Source organism: Neodiprion pinetum, chromosome 7, assembly GCF_021155775.2.
Source record: "Neodiprion pinetum isolate iyNeoPine1 chromosome 7, iyNeoPine1.2, whole genome shotgun sequence".
Classification (NCBI taxonomy): Eukaryota; Metazoa; Arthropoda; class Insecta; order Hymenoptera; family Diprionidae; genus Neodiprion; species Neodiprion pinetum.
Window position 1 is genome coordinate 17423025 of NC_060238.1, and position 23225 is coordinate 17446249.

Here is a 23225-nt window from a genome sequence, read left to right on the forward strand (position 1 = left end):
ATTAATCATTAAACATTAGCTGTGAAAACCTTGAAAAACTTCAAAATGCAAATCCAATGAAGTGCTGGTTAAATAATTGTTTTTTTTAAACAAATGGTAAACATCTGTGTTAAATTTGAACAGTCTTGTATTTACTAGAGATGCTCAATTGAAAAACTCATTGAAAACTGTTTGTCTTCTAATAATATTCGAAGTATTTTACAGTTACACTGCAAAACAAACAAACCCATCCCAGTGAATGTTAAATTATTCACACTTGGATGTCTTCACAACCTACTTGAACATTTCGCATGAATTCTTCACAAAAATTTGTTTATACATTATTTACAGCTACATTATCATTTCATGCCCATATTTCTATTCTTTTGCTTACGCATGTACATGCCACTAAAATGCAGCCTTCTAACTTTAGTTATTTTATATATGTGGCTCGTTGTGTTTGCAAATAATTTGCTCTGTTCTCTTGATACAAACGATTCAATGCATGCTGTAAAGTTAGATGCAAATACTGTTCAGAATGACTGAGAATAAATAACTATAAATTGTCGATAGAGAGCCATGTATATAATAATTGTGATATATGCATAAATACATTTTGATTAAATAATTGTTCATTGCATTTGAGTTCGATTGAATCCTTTAAATTATTAATTCAAACGCGGAATTTTTTTGCTATAAAAAATAATGGGAATCTTCATAGGTTTGAATAATATTTCATTGTGTCTTGAGAATTAACGTGCGTTGCGTTTCACATATTATTAGGCACAACGGGTCTTGCTGTAGTTAATAGGGAAGGAAAATTTTTTCTACTAAGCGTGATGTTATTTGAAAGAAACGTATTGCGCCTTTAACTTTGGGTTATTTTTGCTTGTTCGATCTTTCTTCCACCTAGGTTCGCTGCATCAGATTGGTTTTTTTTCGGGTTGTGTAATTGATCGATTAATCGTATTTTGGAGTCACGGGTCCTTTCAAATGTTTTTTTTTTTTAACTTATTTTTTTTCATGTTAATCGATTAATCATCTTTTGTTGATTGATTGTGTTATCGAGCAATCCATCAATCGATTAATTGGAAGAACAGTTAATAAAACTCTACGACCAATCGATTATTTAATAAAATAATCAATTTAAGCTTACGATTAATCGATTATTTGCACAGCTCCATTTTCTATTATCTTTCTCAGATTTCTGTAAGTCAGATCAAAGTTCAACCATATGCTTCACTTTATTTACTGGTATACTGTGGGAAAACTTTATGGTAATTTGCATTGGTATCTGATCACTAAGCACAAATCACCATGCAGTTTTTCGATAGTATCCAGGTTTAAAAATGAATACAATACATACATTGTATGTACATTCATACTGTAAGGGGTATTTTAAAAAAATGCTATTACATTGTATTGACTTCTCACCTCTGAGATTTGTTTCTTTTAGTCTGAAAATGATTTTTCCAAATCAACTAATATTTTTAACAAGAGTACAAATTGACTTATTACTCCAGTTTTACTAAAATTTTGTCATGGGAAAAAGTATTAGGAACAACATCAAGATCTTTTTTTCCTCAAAATTTATTAAGGAAGTTCTGTCTTATTTATAAACTAAAATATAAATTTCAGACATTTAAGTGCTATGCTTTTAATTCAATGTCTTAGCGTTCTTAAGACATTTTTACAAAAATTTGTAGCTAAAATTTATCGAAAACTGTATAAATAAAAATAAGCTTGATATTACTCAAATTTTTAATCCTTTGCAGTCGCGCTTGTTAGTCATCCGATAAGAAATACGTGGTTTCTGGGAACAAAAATGACCCAGTGCGACCGCTGAGGGTTAAGAAGATTCGTGAGAAAGATTTAGAAAAGACAATTCATAGAGGAAATCTCAAGTCCTTTGATGATTTGTTTCAAAGCTATTGTGATCGCCTATCAATGGCTGATCAAAACATCGTAGTTGAGAATTGGGTTCGAAAGCAGTGTACCTCAGAATTTTGGGTGTCGACATTGCAACGTCTCAAAATTTGATTCAAGAACATCGTATCTCAGAATATGGTTAAAAAAACATCGTGTTTAAAAATTTGGATCGACATCATACCTGAAGTTGAAATTATACTCACATAATTTCCTAAGCTGCACCACATGATTGTTTAAAAAATATATGCTGCTAGTAAACATATGAATTCTGTTTAAGATCTAATATTTTTTCGCTAAATCAATTCTGTTAGGGCATAATTACTGTAATTATCATCCGAAATATTCCATTCCTTTTTTGTTAACTACTGTTTAAATGTAGTTCATAAAGTTAATTGAATCATATCTTTAAATTCAATTTATAAATTAATCAAAACCCTAATTTTTTTTTAAACTGATCTATCCGGCAATGGCCCAGTGCTAAGATATGTTGGGAATGAAATCTTAACGTGGGATATGATGTTTATGAATCAAATTCCAATACAAATTTTCAAATAAATCTCTTGTATCACAGCCGTAAAGCTAGGAATCGGTGGTGAATTTTTTCATACTTGTTCGCTGAATGGTTTGGAAGCTTCTAGGGTACACAAGTGTTTGAAAAACTAAAAGCGACCATCACTCAAATCTAAATTAAGATTATGGTGATATTTATTTAAAGTTAACGCTTGAAGTGATGATAAAGTTAATGAAACTATGTCTTAAAGCATTGGAAAAGTTACGTATTTCATGTCTTGGACATCAATTGTATGAGATATAACTAAAGGATGTTACTTGTTCAAGAAAAGTTTGAAACCTGAGAAATTTTACATATGATCATTTCAGTCAAAGTATCAGCTATAAATTGAAAAAATTTATAAAACAACCTATAGCAAACTCGAAAAATCGTAGATTCTGAACTGAATATTCACTGTGTCTCTAGAAATTAACTTAATCACTCCTAGATTTAGAGCCATAATACAAAATATATATTTGAAAATTGAAGTGGGTGAAAATTCTCGATTGCTGAAAATTGTCGGAATCACTCTGCATGTATATTTCATTCTACGAACGGATAACACAGGGTTGGTACACATGTGGAAAAACTGATATAAGTCGATAAATGTTATAAATAACGCAAGAATTTCATCTCTTCAGAACAAAGTAGTTTGTATTTAGAGAAATTGAATACACATTTTTTCTGCCATTTCTTTCACATATTTTGAGCGATACAAATTCTCTAGTATTGACGATTTCTGTTGATCATCGCGTTTTAACTTGATTACAACAGTCGATACTCAAATTAACTGTCTTGAGGTGTAATTTTGGCTGATAAAAAAGGCCATACAAAATGACAACATTGTTGTAATAATGAATTTTTTTCTCCTACATAGAAATAAAAAGTTTTTCCAATACTTGCTTGGAAAATATAGTGTCTAACCCTCTGGCAATTGGTTTTAGTCGTCGAGAAATTTACAATTTGCGCCGTCAGTTTATAATTTTCTAAAATAAAAGGTGCAATAATTGGGTCTAAACGTGTCAATAACTGGTACACTTATCGTAATGTTGTTCATACAAAATAGCGATTATTGAGGAATATGCTTCTTGAAAAGCTATTGGAAAAGTCTTATTAGACGACTGGATTACCTGGGAAAGTGAGGGAATATTTAGACTCTAAAAAGAGTACAAACCCTGAATCGATGTTCTGTATAAGGTATAAATTTGTAGACTTTTAAAATACCTCTACATTATGATGTTACAAATACAATTGTTCTAGGATTCTCTTTGCACTGAATACATAGACAAATTAACGACACCTTCACTATCTAGAAAAAAAGTACCTAAATGACGCAAATCTTGTCAGAATTGATATTTGCCAGCGCGGTGGACATTAATCCAAATGTATATATGTTAATAGTCTAGCTAACTCGTAGTGTGTGTTACGCATAGAGCTACCATCATCTGCTCGACGTAGCGAGGCTCGAGCCCCAGAAATCACCCCAGGAGAAGGGTCCATTGTCGACACGCTCATCTCGTTACTCTGTGGTCTTGTTTGTAATAACGAGCAATACAATAAACCTGTAGGTAAGGTATTCTGCAAGCTACCACCTAACAGTATAGACGAAAAATTATGAATATGTGACGTCACGTTGGACTGTGAAACAAGAATTTCCGCAAAGATATTTTACTCTAGGCGCCCCTGGTAAAAATAATTTCTACGCTATTCTACAAAAATATAGAATTATAGTAAGTTGTAGACAATGGTTATTTTTTTTGTATTTCATTTATAGAAAACCACGAAATATTGCTATTGAAAAATCAAATCAATAAAATTAAATTAAACTCCACAAATTCCCATAAGAGTACAAAATACTATGAAAAATGATGATAGTTGATAATTTTTTATAACAAAAATAAAAAAGTTCACTGGCCATTATAATGAAAATAAAATTTTGCAACCTTTTGGAAAATTGTACGAATTCCCATCATAATCTGTTTCATAGAAACTGAAAATTTTTGAAAGTATTAAGGAAATCTGGATCTCGATAATGAAATGATTGTTTTTCATACAATTTCTGGAAATATATTAATTTCTAAGAATGATTGTTGACAAGATTACGAATATGTACGAGAAAGTATGAAATAGTATTTTTTAACTTATTGCAGACAAGTTAAGTACCTAGCAGAATTTGGGTTTATGTTTAAAGACTCTTCTAATCTTTTGTGTATGATCTAGATGGATTTAGGGACGCTATCGTGCATTTTTGAACTCACCTTGTCTCAATAGGCGAGTCTTATCAAAAAATTGACATTTATTATATCTCTAAAACAGGAATTCTACGATACAAATTATATGCATTTCAACATTACATATATGAAAAACGGTCGCGAAAATGCAATTCATTCTACAATTACCTATAAAAAGTCTCTAAAAAAAGCCACATTCAAATACTAGAGGTGTGTTCCAAATTTCCATAAAGATCGTAGGGATTTTTGTAGAAAATCATAGGAATTTTTTTTATCAGGGATGAAAAGTAGGATCAAGAATCATCGTCGGAATGTAGTTTTTTATTATATTCAGAAGCAAAATTTACTCATACGTATTCTGCAATCCAAATGTGTTATACTTACTTACCTCACGGTATTCGAACTTCTACAGAGACTTACAAGTTTCTAATCAAAAGTCTGATTATACAGACATACTATTTCCCTTTCTGTATGTGAACATATACTGGTCCTGTCCATGGGTGCAAAAATCAGTGAACCGACCGTTGCTGACAGTGCTGCGAAGGTGATTGTGTCTCAACATGCTATGCTTCTCCTCTCAAGTTTTTGTCGCACTAGAGTAATTTTCCCTGCGTAACACTCTGGTGGCGTTTCACGTTTCCTCTTTGTATGTTTGGTATGTTTACAATAGGTGAAGGTACAGATAATAATTTAGCCTCCGTCCCCACGTTCCATTTCCAAATTTTATTCTGTGACTCAACGGAACATTTGAACATGGAAAATTGCAAAGTACAGACTTTGCATTACCTATATGTATTGTATATTACATGCACAATATATATATATATGTATATGTTGCTCACTGACATCTGTGCATTACGGTATAATATAAGGAAGTTTTAAGATTATTTCAAATTGTTTAATCATCTCCTTGAATGTTTCGAACAGCTGAAATTACCAAATCCTCATTGTATTAAGGAACTATTTCATCAAATTTCGTTATGTACGTGTATATATAACTTTACTAATCATGGCAGCATTGTTGAATGTATAATACGATATCTAACTAATATGAGTGTCGGGACGTCATGTATTCTTGTTATTACATTCTGTGTTTATAACATTCGAATTTATGTTTTCAGGTATATATTATGGTCGTGCTTATCACGCTGTGAGAAATGTATGAATTTCAAACTAAAGCCTATTTCAATAACATTTGCTTTCACAACTTTTACCTTCGATTTTCCACTGTCCAGAATTTTCATCTGATCTTGTAACGGGTTTTCAAGAGAATGAGTCTTAAGAGCATGTAGCAGTCTTACCCTTACCGACCGAGCGAACTCACCCTTTTTCTTCCTATATTGAATAAACAAACAAACGGAAAGGGTTTCGAATTTCAAATTTCAACGATACATCGCTCTTTCGTAGCAGGATTCAGGAAAGCTAGTCATATCTCGAAAATTGTCCCAAAACATGTGTAATTTTTTGAAACACGTCACTATTCACACATTTGCCGATTGAAAAGGAGGGGTCAAAAAGTGCATAGCTGAGATACTTTGCGCAATTCCGGAAAGAATAATGTGTAAAATGAGCCATCGTGAGACTGTTTTCATTCAATATTAAGATCGCTAGATGAGAACCAGGCATTACAATAATTTCGTAAATAAAAAATACTCCTACGATATGCTGGGCGCACGGCCGAGCGTTCCTTGGTTGAAACGTTCCTTGGTTTTACGAAATTATTGTAATTCTTAGTTCTCGTCTAGCGACCTCAATATTGCATGAAAACAGTCTCACGATGGCTCATTTTACTTCTAATTTTTTCCTCAATTGCGCAAAGTATCACAGCTATGCACTTTTTGGCCCCTGAATTGCGGAGAATGTGGGAATAGTAACGTATGAAAAAAACCACAAATTTTATTGACGATATTCGAATTATGAGTAACTTTCTTGAATTCCGCTGCGGAAGATCGATGCACCGCTGAAATTGGAACCGTTTCCGTTCATTTGTTTATTTAATATAGGAAGAAAAATGGTGAGTTTACTCAGTCGGTAAAGGTAGGACTGCTACATACTCTTAAGTAGGTTCAAAAATATTGGTTACAATAAAACCAGAGAACAAATTTTTTTCATTTCTCGACCTACAAAATAGCATCATTTTTTTTTTGCTGAAAATTTTACCAACCACAGCTCTCCCTGTTCTACCACAGCCTATTAGCAGATTGAGGTTGTTCTCTTGTTGAACAAAGTATATGCATGTATTTAAGGGAGTATATATTAGGGTGGTCCTTAAAAAGGTCATTTTTAAATCGGCTCCAAAGAATTCTCTTATTTTTTCAGATTTTTATCTCAATTCTAACTCGTACCTGCAAGAGGGTGGATTTTCCCAGTTAACCCCTTCCAGAGGCACATTGAATCTACTGAACGGAAAATCCCAAAAGTCACTTGACGTTGTCGCATTGGATCCACCACTTTGAATTTTGTGTTTTCAAGTTCAGATTTATAATCAGCAACCTCGAAAACTTCCCGCACACTGAGTGTTATCGAAATCAAATGACTTTTTCGCTTTTTGTCCGCCGTAATGGATCCACCATTTTGAATTGTCAAATTTTTAGTTCAGATTTGTAATCAGCGACCCAAGAAACCCTTCATACCAAATTTTATTGAAACCCGTTTGGTGGATTTAATGTGCCCCTGAAGGGGTTAAACGGGGAAATCCATCCTCTTATGGGCATGGGTTAGAGTTGAAATGAAAATCTGAACCCCAATTAAATTGAATAACTGTTTGTCAAGATAAAAATTCCCAAAACATACCCAGTTTTACATGTATCTTCTTCCAAATATTTTTCGAAGAATTAGAATAGTAGATATTCATTTTCAAAGATCATCTCACACGGGAAATTATTGTTTTCTTGTCAAGTGGAACATTTTTTCAATCTCATGGTACAAGGCCCTATAACTTTGAATTAGTTCTTATGGGTGAGCTGACAGCAAAAATTCTTAGCGTCATTGATATTGCGATACCTTGGTGAACTGAAGTTCCCCCTATTTACTAACGCTTAGTCTTGAACATGTAACAATGTAACATGTATGTACAGAGATGTTAATAAAAAAACAGGTAGCAATAGATAAGTAGCGATCATGTATGTGCTTCACAATTCATCAAACAAGTAGCAGTTTGTTGACAACATGATCATGTAGTAACAAATCGATACTCATTAAGAAAGATATATGTCACTCGTAATAAGTATTCTACAATTTTCTATTTTTATAGGTTTGCTTAATTAACCGACCTCTATAACCAGCTATACCGCATATAACAACTTTGACAGCTAATTAATCTGTTATTAATTAAATAAATTTTAATAAATGCTACAAATATTTTATACTCAGCCCTAAAAATTCTATTCGTAAAAACAAAAAATAGTACCTTTCAGCTACATTATGAATCTAGCTATTCATTCTACAATGATATCTTATTTCAGAATTGCAAAACGAAGGTTTCAGTAAAGATATATGCCGTAGTATGGTTGCCATGCTGGATACAGATCGTTCCGGTAAACTAGGATTTGAAGAGTTCAAATCACTTTGGAATGACATTAGAAATTGGAGGGTGAGTATAGGTGCTTTCTAATCGATCGATCATAATTTGCCAAGCTCATTTATACATATAACTCATGATGAATGTTACCAAATTCTTCTCTTCAGGCTGTATTCAGATTATACGATAGAGATGGTTCTGGATACTTGAGCGCGTTCGAGCTTAGACAAGCTTTAAATAGCGCCGGCTATCGCATGAATAATCATATTTTGAACGTACTTGTACATCGTTATGGAACGAAGGATGGAATGATCGCATTCGACGACTATATCATGTGCGCTGTACGTCTAAAGACGATGATTGGTGAGTCAAATTGGTAAAACAAAACGAACAAAAAAGATTCACAGAATCATGAGACAGCTTCGTGGTCAGTTCAAAACGAGAAATTGTATAATTTTAGACGTGATTTGAAGAGTATACTTAATACAACATAAGGATTGGTACTTTAATTAATCTAACAACAATATATTCTTCATTACTAATAACTAACAATCGACACTCGATTCTTTGGTAACAACAAATATTCGTAATATCTCATGATTAACTCACGCTTGTAGATATATTCAGAGAACGCGATCCAGATAAGACAAACACTGCTACTTTTACAATGGAAGAATGGGTTGAGAAGACATTGTATTCGTAATCAATAACAAAAAAGAGGCAAACCAAAAGCACAAACTCAGGAACAAATTATCGACCAGATGTTGGTCAACGTGAAACTTTGAAGTACTACATTTTTCAAATCCTGGAAGCTAAATACAATTGAAGCTCTCATTTCTTCAAAACTCCAAACTCCTTTTTTCGTACCTGTTAAGCTTTATTGATCATCTCTTTCATTGTAACTAATAACTCACTATCGCTAAATATTCGTTTGTAAGCTTATGCGTTTCAGATTTACTCTATCAATTCATAAATGTACAGATAATTTTTAAAGTACATGTGTATCCATTTGTGTTACGTCAATTCAAGTGTTCAAGCTAACTGGGCTTACCAACTTAATATTTAGAGTCAGTTTTATCGAGAGAACATTATTAATATTTTACTCACATCTTCACTTTCGGGGCATAATCATTTTTCATCCAATTCATCAATTATTGCATGATAAACTCCTATGTGTGTAAAGGGAAAACATCAAAGTTTGTAGAAGTTGGTTCAATTTGCAGGAGAAACAATGATGTCAAACAGAAACAGGTTTAATTTATGTTGGCTGTATACAGGGATCCTGATACCTTAAAGAGGTTGATTGGCGAAAAATTACGACTTGTTATTAATTTCATCACGACATAGTCATACATTGAGTAATTATGAAATCATTATACAAATTACAAAAATCAGAAAATCGTAATTACTCGAATTATGAAAAAAAAGTTAAACACTGAAGCTTTGTTTCTAATCGCTTTAAAATGGTTAAAAATCTAGTAGATTTGTTCAAATATAATAATTCAATAAATACTCAATTTGCTAGTATCTTGTAATGAAATTAATAAAAAGTATCCATTTTGGCCAACCCACCTCTTCAAATAAGGCATAGGCAGCAGGACCAGAATAGCTATCTAAATTATGATTAGCGAGTTGGTTTCATGGTGCAAAGTATATAGTTGATGTTTATAACTAGCTTTTATATATAAAAAAATGTACAAAAATATGGTCAGTGAGTGAGTGGGATTCGGATTAACAAAATACAATTTTCAAATCCCACTCGTATGCTGCATGTCTACAAAATGGCAATTACTTTGTGGCACTAAAAAAGCCTTTTTTAACCTCATTCCGCATGTCTGTCTTATTCAAAAGTCAGTATGCTAAATTCAAATCGCGTATATAATATATACAACCAGTACTATTTGTTTTCTACCCATGGATGCCTAGAATACATATATACATGCTCAACCATATACCATGTTGTTGCACTCTCGAGTATTCCTGTTAGCTCTCGCCAAAAAATGCCTTAAGGTAGCTCGAGCATCGAAACGTCGCGAACCAGATCCCTATTATGCTTGAATGCATATTGTTCATTAAGCTTTTTACTTCCAATATCAGATGAAGACTGAGACATGGTTGATAAAGGTAATCTCAATAGCCGGAAGAGCATTTGAAATATACTTGATTTAAGCAACGTAATAAATTGCAATTCGTACAGAACTGAACCATGGATTAGTTTTAATTGGATACCGGGAGTGGAAGGCACCAATAAACGCTACTGTGTCTAATATGTAGCATCAGAATGATATTTTCTTTAAAATATACAGTATATTTACATATATAGTTTTTAATTTATGATAAATATTTATATTACATAGAGTTGTTTTTAAGTATTGGAGATAATAAATAAATGTCATCACATTGATAATATTTACATTTGAAAAAATGACAGAAGAAAAGTACTAGCATTACATACCTCGATAAAAATCATCATAATACAGGTGATAGAAACCGATTGTGAGATGCAAGGGTTGTTTGCCTCATGCATTAGAAGAAACAGTCAAGTTCTAGATTTTGAGTAAATTTGTATGCTGTATGCTTCAAAAAATTAGATCTTTCCGCGAAATGTTTTTCGGAATTCTTAATATTTTATCAACTGTTTTCATTTATTTCCTTTTCTTTTTTTTTTATAATAAATCGGAACTCAACAGATCACACTGAAAATCTGAAAGTTGAAGCTCTATACATTTACGTGAATTTAATCACGAAGGTTCATAAGTTAGTTATCTGTCCTTGAGGTTTACAGATATGCAAAACTGCAAAAACATCATGCCGAACAACCCATTCACTCAAACCATACACGTAGATAAATATTTCAACTTACTTATTTTTATATTCCTTAGGAAACTTGTGTATTCTTCTTATACTTATTAAATTTACGCACCGTGCACCAATCCACTAAAGAGTCCCATTTATTTTTACATAAATTCCTATCTTTTCCTCAACAGTTTTTGGTTGGCTATAATTAATGTTCCTAATTTTCTTCCCATCCTGTAATTTCATATTTCATCAAATTTCCTAAAATTATCCTATTTTGTATTCAAAACGTTGCAAGACTCTAAGGGGGTACAGGAAATTTTTAAGTTCACTTATCACTTACAGAACTTTTTAATATGCAGCATCAGTAGAAATAAGTAAGCGGATTCAGTTCGAGTATTGATCACGACAACAAAAAATAAATCAACTCGGTTTACACAAAGTACCAATTTATTAGTTGCCAAAATTCATATCTATTTTTTCTATCTAATGAAAGTCATTGATGGAAAAATTGAAACTTCTCTCATGGTTTTAGTGGTTGAAAATTCTTCCATTGTTTATGATGTATTTTAAAACAGCGATCCATTCATTTTCATCCATTGGGGGGCTAGAAGGGATCAATGGCACGTCTTTGGTAGAAATGAGGTGCTAGTTCTTCCAGCCATTCTGGTTTTACAACTGTCAACTCTCGCATGTACGTTTTGCTGGTGTGCAAAATTTCGCAAAAGATGAGCCTGGAATTACAATGAATTTGAATACTATCAACTTACAATATCGTATGGCATGTTGGAAATTGACTTTCGAGGTGGCTACTCGAATAAAAAACGATGTATGTATTGAAACATTTCAGGTATTTTAGATCAAGTTTTTACTCTGGTTCAACAAATTAATTGGAGTATTCTAAACTAGTTATATTTCCAATTTACAAACATTAGTGGTTTTACAGGGTATCCATGTTCTGGAAAAACCTGGAATCATCAGGGTATTTTAAGGTCACTTAGGCAATTTTTTAGAGAAATATTCTTTGGTTTAAATTACTTGGAATAAAAAGAAAAAAAGTTTTGTATAACTGACAATGACTTATCTCCACGAAGATTGAAAAAAAAAAAAAAAATTGAATGAGCAAAGTTATGTAACTGTTTAGCATTACTCTGATAAGCAAATTGATCTCCAACACATCTGGATAATTTTTTAAATTACCTGGTGATATTTGAAATTCATGAGAATTTCAATTTTACATTTTAGTAAACAACGTGTAAATTCAAGGATTGAAATTAGAAATGATTGAAAAAATTTTTAGTTCCACCATCCCCGCATTATTATACATAGCATTTCGTCCAAGAGGCAAAATTTTCTTCTTTTTTTCTACGTTTCTTTGAAACTCATGTTCGAAAATATCTATACCAACCATTGAGGCTGTTGAACAGTGTACAGACAGCTGTTGGGGTGAATGTGAAGTTCCCTGCTACCTCGAACGGTCCTGTACACCCCAGTGTAATGAAGATACGCAGTGTTGGGAAAAAGGCCGGCAGTAATGCACCTCAGAACCTTTTCGGTGTCACCTGACAAGTAGAGTGGAATTTTGTAAATAACTCTTTACCAAGCTCTCGTCCATAAAAGGGCTTTAACTTAATCACATTTCGACGGAATTGCTTACCTTGACAAGAGATAAGTGGAATATTCAACTTTTTAAGCATTTTACACATCTGGGTACGAATTTCTGTGGCTCTTCGTAGCGTTTTGTGATTGAGAAAATTCTGGTGACACCAGCTTGTTACTTTCTGGGACTCATAGGCCGTATAGACATTTAACAACGTGATCAGATCCCCTTCTTCTGCTTCGAACTTGCGATGTGCAACTCGTGCTTTCAGAGCTGCTTGACCCCCTCCGGGTATTGTAAACACATTTTGCACCTGAAGCATAGCTAGGATGATTGTTATCTCTGCTGAGCATTCCATAGTACCTATAAGCAATTTTTTCATTGAAAACAGTTCATCTAATGTGTTGAGAATTTGGGCTGAAGCAAACAATTACATCTGAGGGACACTAAATTATGACGCTAGAGTAGGATCCCACCTGAGATTATTAAACACTTGGCATAGACGGGATCTAATGGCATTTCTGCCATTGTTGCTCCCAACGGACTTGTCAATTCTCCATTATTGTCAATGGCCCCCAAAGCATAAAGCAGTTCTAGGCCACACAGAAGATTTTTTGTTGGTGGTGGTGAGGGAAAATTAAATCGCAAGACATTATCGATGCCCAGAGCTTTCAGCTGTAGAATGGCAGGTGCTAGATCTGAACGTTGCATTTCTGGAGGAGTTGCTTCAACAAATTTGTCAAAAGCATCCTCTGTGTAGAGTCTGAAAATATACAAATAATCTCATTGACATTGCAATTCCATCGCTCTCGAGATCACATTTTTCCAGAGTTTCAGTAACTGATCATGGATCACCTTGACGAAATTGGTTCGTCAAAAATCGTTACTTTTCATTAATTTTATTACGAGTTAGTCGAATATTTAGTATTTACCAGATTATTATATTCCTAAATTACAAATTTTTGTTCCATGTTTTTCCAGCTAAGTTTTTAGTTATTTCATCAAACTGCGAATTATTGTATTATTTATGAACTAACAAGTTCATGCTATTTGAATAAATTTTTGAATCCAGAATGTTGAAGATTGCAAGCATTAAATTGCAGAACAATCATAAAAATTTTTGTTAATCCGGATGTTATGTAAATTAATTCATAGATACCAATAGTACGTTGTTTCAAGTCAAATATTTGTTAAAATTTTCTTTATCAAGAGTACGATAGGTAAATATCTATTTTTTTTCTATAAGTTTCAAACTATTGCTACAGATATATACTGATAAAAACCGATTACATACATTCAGCGAGAAAATACATTCAATGAAATTTACGGAAAACTGTTTTTTCAGTAAGCAAAACAAATACTTCTTTCTCAAACCTAATTTTTATTGCAGAATCCTGGCAAAAACATCAACTTTATTAATTGCGCTGGCAACTAAATTATAAATTATGGGGAAAAAAACAACAAGTAGAAATTTGTTGCGAAAAACCTTCAGACAAATAATGTTCCGAAACAAATCCTCAGTTGAAAAATTTGACCCCCTGATACGGCAAGACAGCAAAACATTACTGATTTGCTTCAAGTGAAATCCCCTTATTCCAAAATAGTCGTTTACTGTAAACGAAATGAATAAGTAATATAATTTTCGATCCCGTATTATGCATATGAGCACCCAAGTATGATTATGAAAAATATTAAACGTATTCCCATAGTGGAGAAAAATATCTATATATTTTACGCTATAAAGTGTTTTCATACTATCATCCATAAGAAATAGTAAAGTTAGAGTAGAGATGTTCAATGACTTGAAAAAAAATCGTAGAACTTGAAAGCTTCTAGTTTTTAAAACCAGATTGATCCTGTAGTTATTTTCCAAGTAAAATTTTCTTTTCAAATCGGAAAGAATTGCATACATATTATACTTCAATTATTCATTTTGCCGAGCTGCATGTTGACTTGTTCTAAGAGCTAGCTATGTAGTTCATTCACGAACATTCTCTACGATCTGGGTGAAAACATCCAGAATTCAATATGTGCAACTATATGTATATAGATATGGATGTATATGGTATAAAAAGCATTTAGTTTCTAAATGTGACAAAGCCAGAGAATGCAATTACCGTGAGTGACGTATGGTTTGAATTATCGCGGAATATTGGACTCCCTGTTTAGCCGGAAAAACATTATTAAACATTATTTCTTGTTCTTTTCACAGTAAGTATAAATTATTCGGCAAGACGTCGTCGTTTCTGTTGCAGAATTTTTATTGAATTTACCAATACGAGCTTATCGGATTTCTTTGTGCCTGCAGGCATTTTTGGGACCTTGAAATTTCCCCCCGATGAATGAATAATACATCGCGATTCTGTCTATGTATAAATGCTGTGATTCACAGCTGACGTCAGTCGCTTATCAGGCGTTTTTAGATATGATGAAATCAAGAATCATACATTACACTCATACAGGCTGCCGTTGATATTACACTTTAAAAGGAGCAGTTGACTATATTGACAGAGTAAAATGTTACTTATTTTCAGTATTATCAAAGCCTAAATGGATAGTTAAAAATAGGTTTTGGACCGTTTATATACTAATTGGACCCTCAGGTAGGCAAAAAAAATAACATCAAACAGAACCAAGGACCAACAGCTAAAAAAATACGTAGAGTATACAGAGAAATTCATTTATTAGTTCATATCTATACAGATTACCTACATAAAATGGTGAGAATATAATATCATACATATCGTATCCTGTAGATACATGCACCCGTGTGCAGGTCACAACTAGAACAATACTTACAAACTACACAAATAACTATCACATATCACATTTTTCGTATTCTGTCAAAGTAATGTATATTACACTTTCCTTTTCTTAAATTTTCTTTGTTTTTCACTTTAATACTATTTGGCAACTTGTTGATATACTATATGCTTACACTCAAACATTCGTACTAGAATTAAGGCATATTGAATAAACTATAACTGAATTGAAATAACAACTTTGTGGCTATGAATTAGCCATTTTCCTTCCCCTTTGTTCTAAATATCCCGTACAAATTTGATGTTTTTTGGTAGTAGCATTTGATCCGTTGCTCGCGGTGTATTTGGACTACGCACAATCTAATCCACTCACAAAATTACGTCGACATAGCGCATCAAAGAATTGATTCCAGAATTATCAGGGTTCATACGCTTGCTGGATCCCGAAATTTCCTAACATTTCCAGATATTACAACTTGAAAAGAGGATTTTTCCAGTAACCTTCCAAGAAATATGCCGCTGATCGATGACATTTTTTTTACACATTAATACTAATACCTTCAATATTACCCAGTAACTAACTTACTGTCTGATATAAGGTTACAAAACACAGCCTAGGATTTTCCATAAGAAAAAAATGAAAGTAGTTTTCGTAACGAGTAATATGCATGTAATGTATGGAGTGGTGCGACGAAACAAAATTTTGAGTGCAAATTTTTTTTTTCAAACGCTTGTACTTAGTATAATAACGAGTTTATTTCTTTGAAAGACTGAAAATTCCAGTCTTATTTTTCAAATTTCTTGACTCTTTCCTTTGCGTATGAACCCTAAAGAAAGAACTTAACAGCCCCATTGTTTACGAAATTCTGAACAAAAACATTTCAATACATTTACATTCCACGCAGAAATGAAGAAATAGCATGAATTCTACGAATTTGCTACTACCATTTCATCTCCATCTGTATAGATATACTATTGATGTAAACCCGTGTAAATTTAAAATTTTTTCATTGCGTCGTTTCCGATATCATTGCAAAGTTTATCAGCAATTGAAATTCTGTTTTTTTTTTTCACGAACCATGATTAAAAAAACAATTGGCAACTTTTCATACCCATCATTCAAATATAAAGTCCTGTATACTTCACATTTTGTCATCAATCCGTTTACGAGACTCATCGTGAAACAAAAAGATTGACATATTTTTGAAAACCTGTTTTTTGGATACTAAACGTCCGAAAATGTCATGAGTCATTGAAATTATGAAAAGTAATTTTCAACCAATTCACCACTTTTTCTGTATCACCATAGATGGTGCAAAGTGTAAAAAAAACACCAACTCCTTGGATGATTATTTGTACTCTGATCACCTTACCTGTACGTTTTTCCGGATCTTACACGACCAGCCCGCCCAGCTCGTTGATTTGCAGATGCTTTGGATACTGGTGCTACAATTAGGCTGTCAGTGTGTGTTTCCACCTCAAACCAACGGATTTTTACAAACCCGCTATCAATTACTAGAGGCAGAGTGAAATGATTCAGATCAAAAAAATTAATAAACAAGTAGTCAATTTGGTAACTTTGATGTCCAGCCTACGAACTTCCCGCTCAGATGAGTGTCAAGCTCAAAAAATAATAATGATTAAAATTTTTCCCAATGCCTGCTTGGAACGTTCGATTTTCGAAGCCTTTTGAGCATGCGTAAATTGCTCTATCTTCAAACAGTGCGTTAAAATAAAGTTGACGCATGCGCGCAATTGAAATGGTATATTTTACATGCTAGCGCGTGAGATCTAGAGAAAACGTAACTTTTCATTTGCGGGGTGTTCATAATAACGTCTCTTGTTCTCTTATTGCTTAGAAAACAAAGGAGCGGGAAGTTAAAAAGAGTTAACTAGACATGTTGCTTGGCCTTGCGACATCCTAACCTTGAGAAACAAATAGAAAGAGGGGGTACTTTACCGTAAACAACGCCAGGTATCGTGATGGAAGTTTCGGCTATATTCGTCGTGATGATAATTTTTCGGGTGTCCTTTGGGGCGTTCCAAAATACTTTCAGTTGTTCCGTGCTCGGAAGAGAGCCATACATAGGAAGTGGTAAGATTTTTTCTGAAAAAATGAACACTCTACATTCTTATCTATCGTTTACGTGGCACACACATATTTGACTAAACCCTATATTTCTATTAATCGCCATAGTCACTTTTCATAATTATAACACAATTCCACCTGTGAAACACTAGCTATTACACTACAAAATGTTGCAAAGTTGAGTAAAAAAAGAATATTTCCTAATCTCTTACAATGCAATGCTGTTATATCTTTCAAAAAATTGCAAGTTGATAACTTATTGAAACTGCAATGTATTGCCACTTTTTTTCACGATTATTAGAATGAGCCAATGCCATGAACGTATTTTGATTTTTTTGAGTGAAGTGCTTCTTTCACACTTTCACCCACACAAGGAAATTTCGACTTTGCTTTCCAAATACATACGGATGACCATGAAAAATCTGATTTCTTTTTCTCAAGCATTTTGAAGGGGATTCGTGGCGGCAAAATTGCAATTATTATATCGATTTCTGACAAAGATTGATCAACTCTGCATGCTACGTATTATTTACATTATTTTATGACATTGGTTTCTTAAAAGTTCAGTGATAGTGTAAAATGTTATTGATGATAATAATACTACGTTCAGATCATAATAATAATAGTATTATTGTGAAGTTTTCGGTCGTATGCGAATGAAATGCCATAAAAGAAATGTAAATATGTAATGAAAGTATGTGCATTAAATTGTCGTTGAGATGACGGATTATAATGACAGCTCTGTATAGTTTATGTATTTTTATCCAAATGAATAAAATTGAATGACTTAAATCAGATGCTAACCATAACTTCATTCGGTAAAATAAATTTTCGTCTCCCAGCGGTGAACAATATTCATTTTTTAGCTGAAACCCTAATGACTAGAACTTTTGTCTGAGTGTGAGTAAGATGAAAAGATAAAGTACGATAAGCCTAAACCAGATTCTTTTATACCACTGATCAGAAAAATAATGAAAATGAATAGAATAATAGTAAAAACGGTCGCTGATGGAAATTGTTTATTCAGAGTGTTGTTGTGTTATTTGAAGGAAATTTTTCTCAATCATGTGAAATGTATGTAGGACGTTTTTTCGGTGTCAACGGTCAAATAAATGAAAAAAAATTATGAATTGACGTTTCGGCCTTAATGGGGGGGGGCCTTAGAAATTCAATTACATAGAAAACGGCATCACAGCCGAAAAGTTATATAGATATCCAGGCAACAAAGCAAATCAAGATGAAAGCCGGCTCGTCATTAGGTTTGTTGGAAAAGAACTAGTCAGGCTCTTTAGAAACCTTTTTATTAGAATACAATTAAACGAAAATTGGAATAATGAAAGAGCAAAACGTCAATTCATTATTTTTTCATTTATTTGACCGTTGACACCGACAAATTGTTCTACATTGTTGTCTTATTTTTTCAATACACAAGGGGAACATGGAAGAGTAGGAACAGGAGTTATTTTACACATTACACATTATTGAAATATATGAATTTGTGGGCCACATCTACAAGGAAATCTACTGGTACGAGAAAGGTAGGAAAAAATAGGAACATGCCACATGAAAGAATGTATAAAATAATTGCAGTAGAAAAAGTAAATATGAACACAATAGGAAAGGAAATACATGTAAAACAAAAGCAGGACTACGTAGATTCATGTTGACTCATGGTTGAAAATACTACCATAGGACGAAATAAAGGTATGGTGTAAAAAGAATATACAAAAATAAAGTGGCTGTAATGCCGAAAAAGAAGAAGTGTTTCGAACGAATTTCACACCATGAATAAAACAAATGCAGTTAGTTGGAGACATTACTAAACAAAATATGTGTCTGGATAAAAGCCAGAAGAATAACAAAGCAAATGTATCGTCGTATTTTATAATAAGCAGGACAGAATTTTTAAAACTAGGAAGACTAAATTCAATATTGAATAAAGAGGCATATACAATATTGGAGGAAAAGGAAAAATAGTGTTCAAATGACGTCTACGAAATATAAGCAATTGAGCAGCAGTTCAGTGAAAAGAAGAGCATTTGGCTGTTTCGAATAAACATTGACTTTTGCGATAAAATTGTAAAAATCGCACGAAGAAAGGATAAAAAAAACACTTGTAGTGGAAAAATAGAAAAGCAAACTTGTCGGCAGAAAAATACGCTATACAGACTGACATGCATAAAATTATTATGCATACGTATAATTACCCTACAAAAAATCGTCCAATTCAAAATTCGTGTAACGGAAAATTACCGTACACAAAATTTTTCTAGTCAAAGTTAATGTATGAAGAAAACTGTACATTGAGTAAAGCAAGACTAATTTCAAAAAAAAAATACTGCTACAAACGTAACCTCCAGATTATAGAGATCTCTGTAATTTTTAAAATTCGTCGACCTGCTTTACATGAATCTCAGGCTCTAAGATTTCTCTTCTTTTTTCTAAAATAGTTCATGCATATGAAGTTTATTTGCCAAGTATTTTTTTTATAGATTTGCTTTGAGTACGATGATTTTGTATAGGTTAATTTTGCATAAGGTCGTTTCGTATAGCATCGGTCGGTACCAACATCGTAGAATTATTGATGAATTTTCTAATTACGTTTGCCATCTATAATCAATTTCGCATGCTCGTTAAGCAGATCAACGGCCCTGTCGACTTCCTCCATTCCGGTAAGAAATGCCAAGATGTCACCCTGTTCTTCATGCACGTGAATTTTCAACGCCGTATCAACGACTGCTTTCACATAATCGGCGACTGGTTCTGAAATAAATGAAGGTAATGTGTAACGAAAAGTGATAGACAAAGTTGCAGTTAATCAATTACAACTTAAAGATCATATTCATATGTAATCTCTATTTGAAACGACAATAACTGCAAAAGAAATCACATTATCGTTTTGTAATTCAGGTAAAGTAAAGTACAAATAATATTTTGACGTCGATCAAATCACAAAATATCTATTACTTGCAAAAATTATAATTAAATCCATATTAATTACTAATTAAACATGAGATTTGTATTTTCTTCCGCTCTTAAACATAAAATAAAAATGTCATTGTCGTTTCATTTCGCCCTCATTATTACAAATTGCACATGTAATTTTCAATTCAAATGTAATTTATAATAAAATTTATTATTGGATGGTTCTGAGTAGTAGTAACTAACTTCAATAAGTAGAATAATAGAAGTCCAATACGAAGTTATCCAATGTTTAAGTCATAGTGTGTAAACATATAGATAACTTTTTTCAAATACATAGCATCTTTTTATCTTACCAGTTAACAGCTAACTAGTAAAGATTTAGGTCCCTACTAGAGTGGTGACACCGCTGTATATGCAGATGAGAGTACAATTTCGAAACGAATTCTCAAATGTAAATATATATACAGAGTGAATTTCAAAAATCTGCATGATCTGTTGTCAGCTAAAACTTAATGCGCACGCGCTACAATCCAAGAGCGGTTGTTTGTCGGAGTGACCAACCGTCATGAATTTAGACGACAGTTCATCGCGATGTGCGTAACCTCAAAAATTTTGACAACTGTCGGTCATCTGAATTTACGAATGTTGGTTACCCTGATAAAACAACTGCTCTTGCTCTTAAATTTTAGCGCATGCGTGTTAAACCATCCAGTCGTTAGCAATTCACTCTGTACATCTATAATCTGGGTATCGCAATACTGTGATACGTTACTAATACAATAACGAGTGATTTATATCCATCTACATCCGCTATTTCGAATATTGCATTATATTATAGAATATTTGAGACGTTTCGTGCTGCGAGGGCTATAGACCATGTCCTTCGAATACTTGATATCACAATAAACTAGGTAAATAGGACTTTCGTTACCTTCGACGTAGTAAGTGTCTACCGGATAGAGGCGACCTTCAACGCTGATGATTGTCGCGGAGTCCTTTGAAGTGTCCTTCGAAGTATTTGTGTTGAAGAAATCACGAAGTTGTTCAGCATCGACGGTTGCCGATGACACAATTACTTTTAAACTTCGTCGCTTCTGTTTGAGATACATACCGAGACTATTGTAATTGAAATTCAAACAGCTTCGCACACGTAAATTATTCGCGATTTTGGTATTTTGATGGAGTATAATTAACGGATGTTGGACTCACCCGAATTATCTTCTTCAGTAATCCCATCACGATGTCGGTGAGCAAGGTTCGCTCGTGTACTTCGTCCAGTATAAGGATACAGTAATTGGTCAGTAAAGGATCACCCATCATTTCTCGAAGCAGTATACCTTCAGTCATGAACTGCGATAAAAATTAAATTTGTAGGATGCTAATCAATGACACAAAAACTGTAACACTGGGTAAATGAACTACATACCTAATGATTAAGCGACAAAATCATTTTCTCCTCTTTCCCTTGTTTTATCATCGCTTCAGATAAGATCTTTTATTTACTCGGAAAGCGGTCATTTCACGAATTAATGGTCAACAATAGGGGGGCAAAATATTGACATGGCTGTAACTTCTGGCACTTTTAGTGAACATAGAGATAAGATGATCCCTGAAGTCTTAATATTAGCTCTCTAGGATTCTTTATCCGCTAGAAGCCTGCCAATTTATTTTCGAAGTGAATGCATGAGCCGGTCGGGGTTTAATGTCAATTTTCTATACCGTGTCTATGCCGTCCTGGGAAGAATTGAACCTGGGCGATTTTCATGTAAAAAAGTTAACTCTTTCCAAGGGGTCGATCACTTGTGAAAGTACACACTGATGAAACGTTATGAAATCCTTTGAAATCTTATAAAACCTTGAAAAATCCCATGAAATCACGCGATGTCCCTGAATTCTATGAAATATTTGAAACTCCTTTGGTATCATGTGAAATCATGTAAAATGATCAAATGAAACCTCCGAGACCTCTAAAATTTCCAAAATCACGAACTGCTATGAAGTTATTTTAAAAATCTCTGAAATCTTTCCAAATCCTACAAAATAGTGTAATTTTACGAAATCATCAACTTAAAACCATCTGAATTCTCTGAAATTCTATCGGAATGTTTTGAAATTCTTCGAAATCCTTAGCAATATTCTGAAATCCTGTGGAATCATCGTCTGAAATTTCGGCAATCTTTGAAATCATACGAAATCTGACCGGATCTTACGAAGACATATGGATTCACTGAAATCTCTGAAATCGTGTATAATCTTTTGAAATCTGGTGTCTACACAAACTGATTGATTAACCCCTTGACTCTGACAGAATACGATGTTCGATTTAAAAAAAGTTCGCGAGAAATGCCGAACTTTTTTACATTTTTCTGGAGAAATGGCGTGTTCTCATCGTTTCGCATAGCCAGAAAGATTATAGGATTTATACTCTACCTTAATTTTCGTATCTTCGCCGGTGCAATCGTCAAAGCGTATCGAATATCCTACGACAGTGCCGAGGACGCAGTTTTGTTCGTCAGCAACACGATTGGCCAGTGAGGTGGCGGCTACTCTCCTCGGTTCCGTGATACCAATCATTTTGCCATCTCCAGTCCAACCGGCCTCCAAAAGATACTGAATCAATAACATAATGGAGTTAATATTGCAAGGACACCTGTGGTCCTATTATCTGTCTTGCGAATGAACGACTGGGAATCTTAACACAAAAACAGCATTAAACAGGTCCAATCGTTACTCGTGTGACCGGATTTTTGCAACCTGTGACATGTTTATATTAACTGTTGAATTTTCAGAATTTAAACGCCAGTGATGGAAGACAATGTAATTAGCCAATGACAAATGAAGAAT

At 33.4% G+C, this 23225-nt stretch overlaps 2 protein-coding genes across 10 annotated transcripts in view; one reads left to right on the forward strand and one right to left on the reverse strand.

The window, feature by feature from the left end:
* The window catches only part of Calpb (calpain-B), a 30337-nt gene extending 10106 nt beyond the window's left edge, over window positions 1-20231 (forward strand). For 2 of the 9 annotated variants that reach the window (XM_046635683.2, XM_069137990.1), the window contains 3 exons: window positions 8154-8281; window positions 8377-8572; window positions 8827-11142. In XM_046635683.2, the coding sequence (XP_046491639.1) occupies window positions 8154-8281; window positions 8377-8572; window positions 8827-8912 (410 nt within the window). In that variant the 3' untranslated portion in view covers window positions 8913-11142. Of the gene's footprint in view, window positions 1-3891; window positions 4027-5202; window positions 8134-8153; window positions 8282-8376; window positions 8573-8826; window positions 11143-11583; window positions 12746-17226; window positions 19837-20097 lie in introns of those variants that run through there. The other 7 variants (XR_011177689.1, XM_069137989.1, XM_046635678.2 and 4 more) reach the window with 7 other exon arrangements.
* Window positions 9357-23225, reverse strand: part of LOC124223568 (probable ATP-dependent RNA helicase DHX35) — a 44199-nt gene continuing 30330 nt past the window's right edge. Inside the window, exons 3-12 of the mRNA XM_046635694.2 lie at window positions 22812-22991; window positions 21591-21731; window positions 21313-21475; window positions 20058-20219; window positions 17328-17474; window positions 16741-16882; window positions 13082-13368; window positions 12663-12968; window positions 12414-12567; window positions 9357-11739 (exon numbers count right to left, since the gene is read on the reverse strand). Coding sequence (XP_046491650.2) covers window positions 11613-11739; window positions 12414-12567; window positions 12663-12968; window positions 13082-13368; window positions 16741-16882; window positions 17328-17474; window positions 20058-20219; window positions 21313-21475; window positions 21591-21731; window positions 22812-22991 — 1809 coding nt within the window. The 3' untranslated portion in view covers window positions 9357-11612. The remainder of the gene's footprint in view (window positions 11740-12413; window positions 12568-12662; window positions 12969-13081; window positions 13369-16740; window positions 16883-17327; window positions 17475-20057; window positions 20220-21312; window positions 21476-21590; window positions 21732-22811; window positions 22992-23225) is intronic.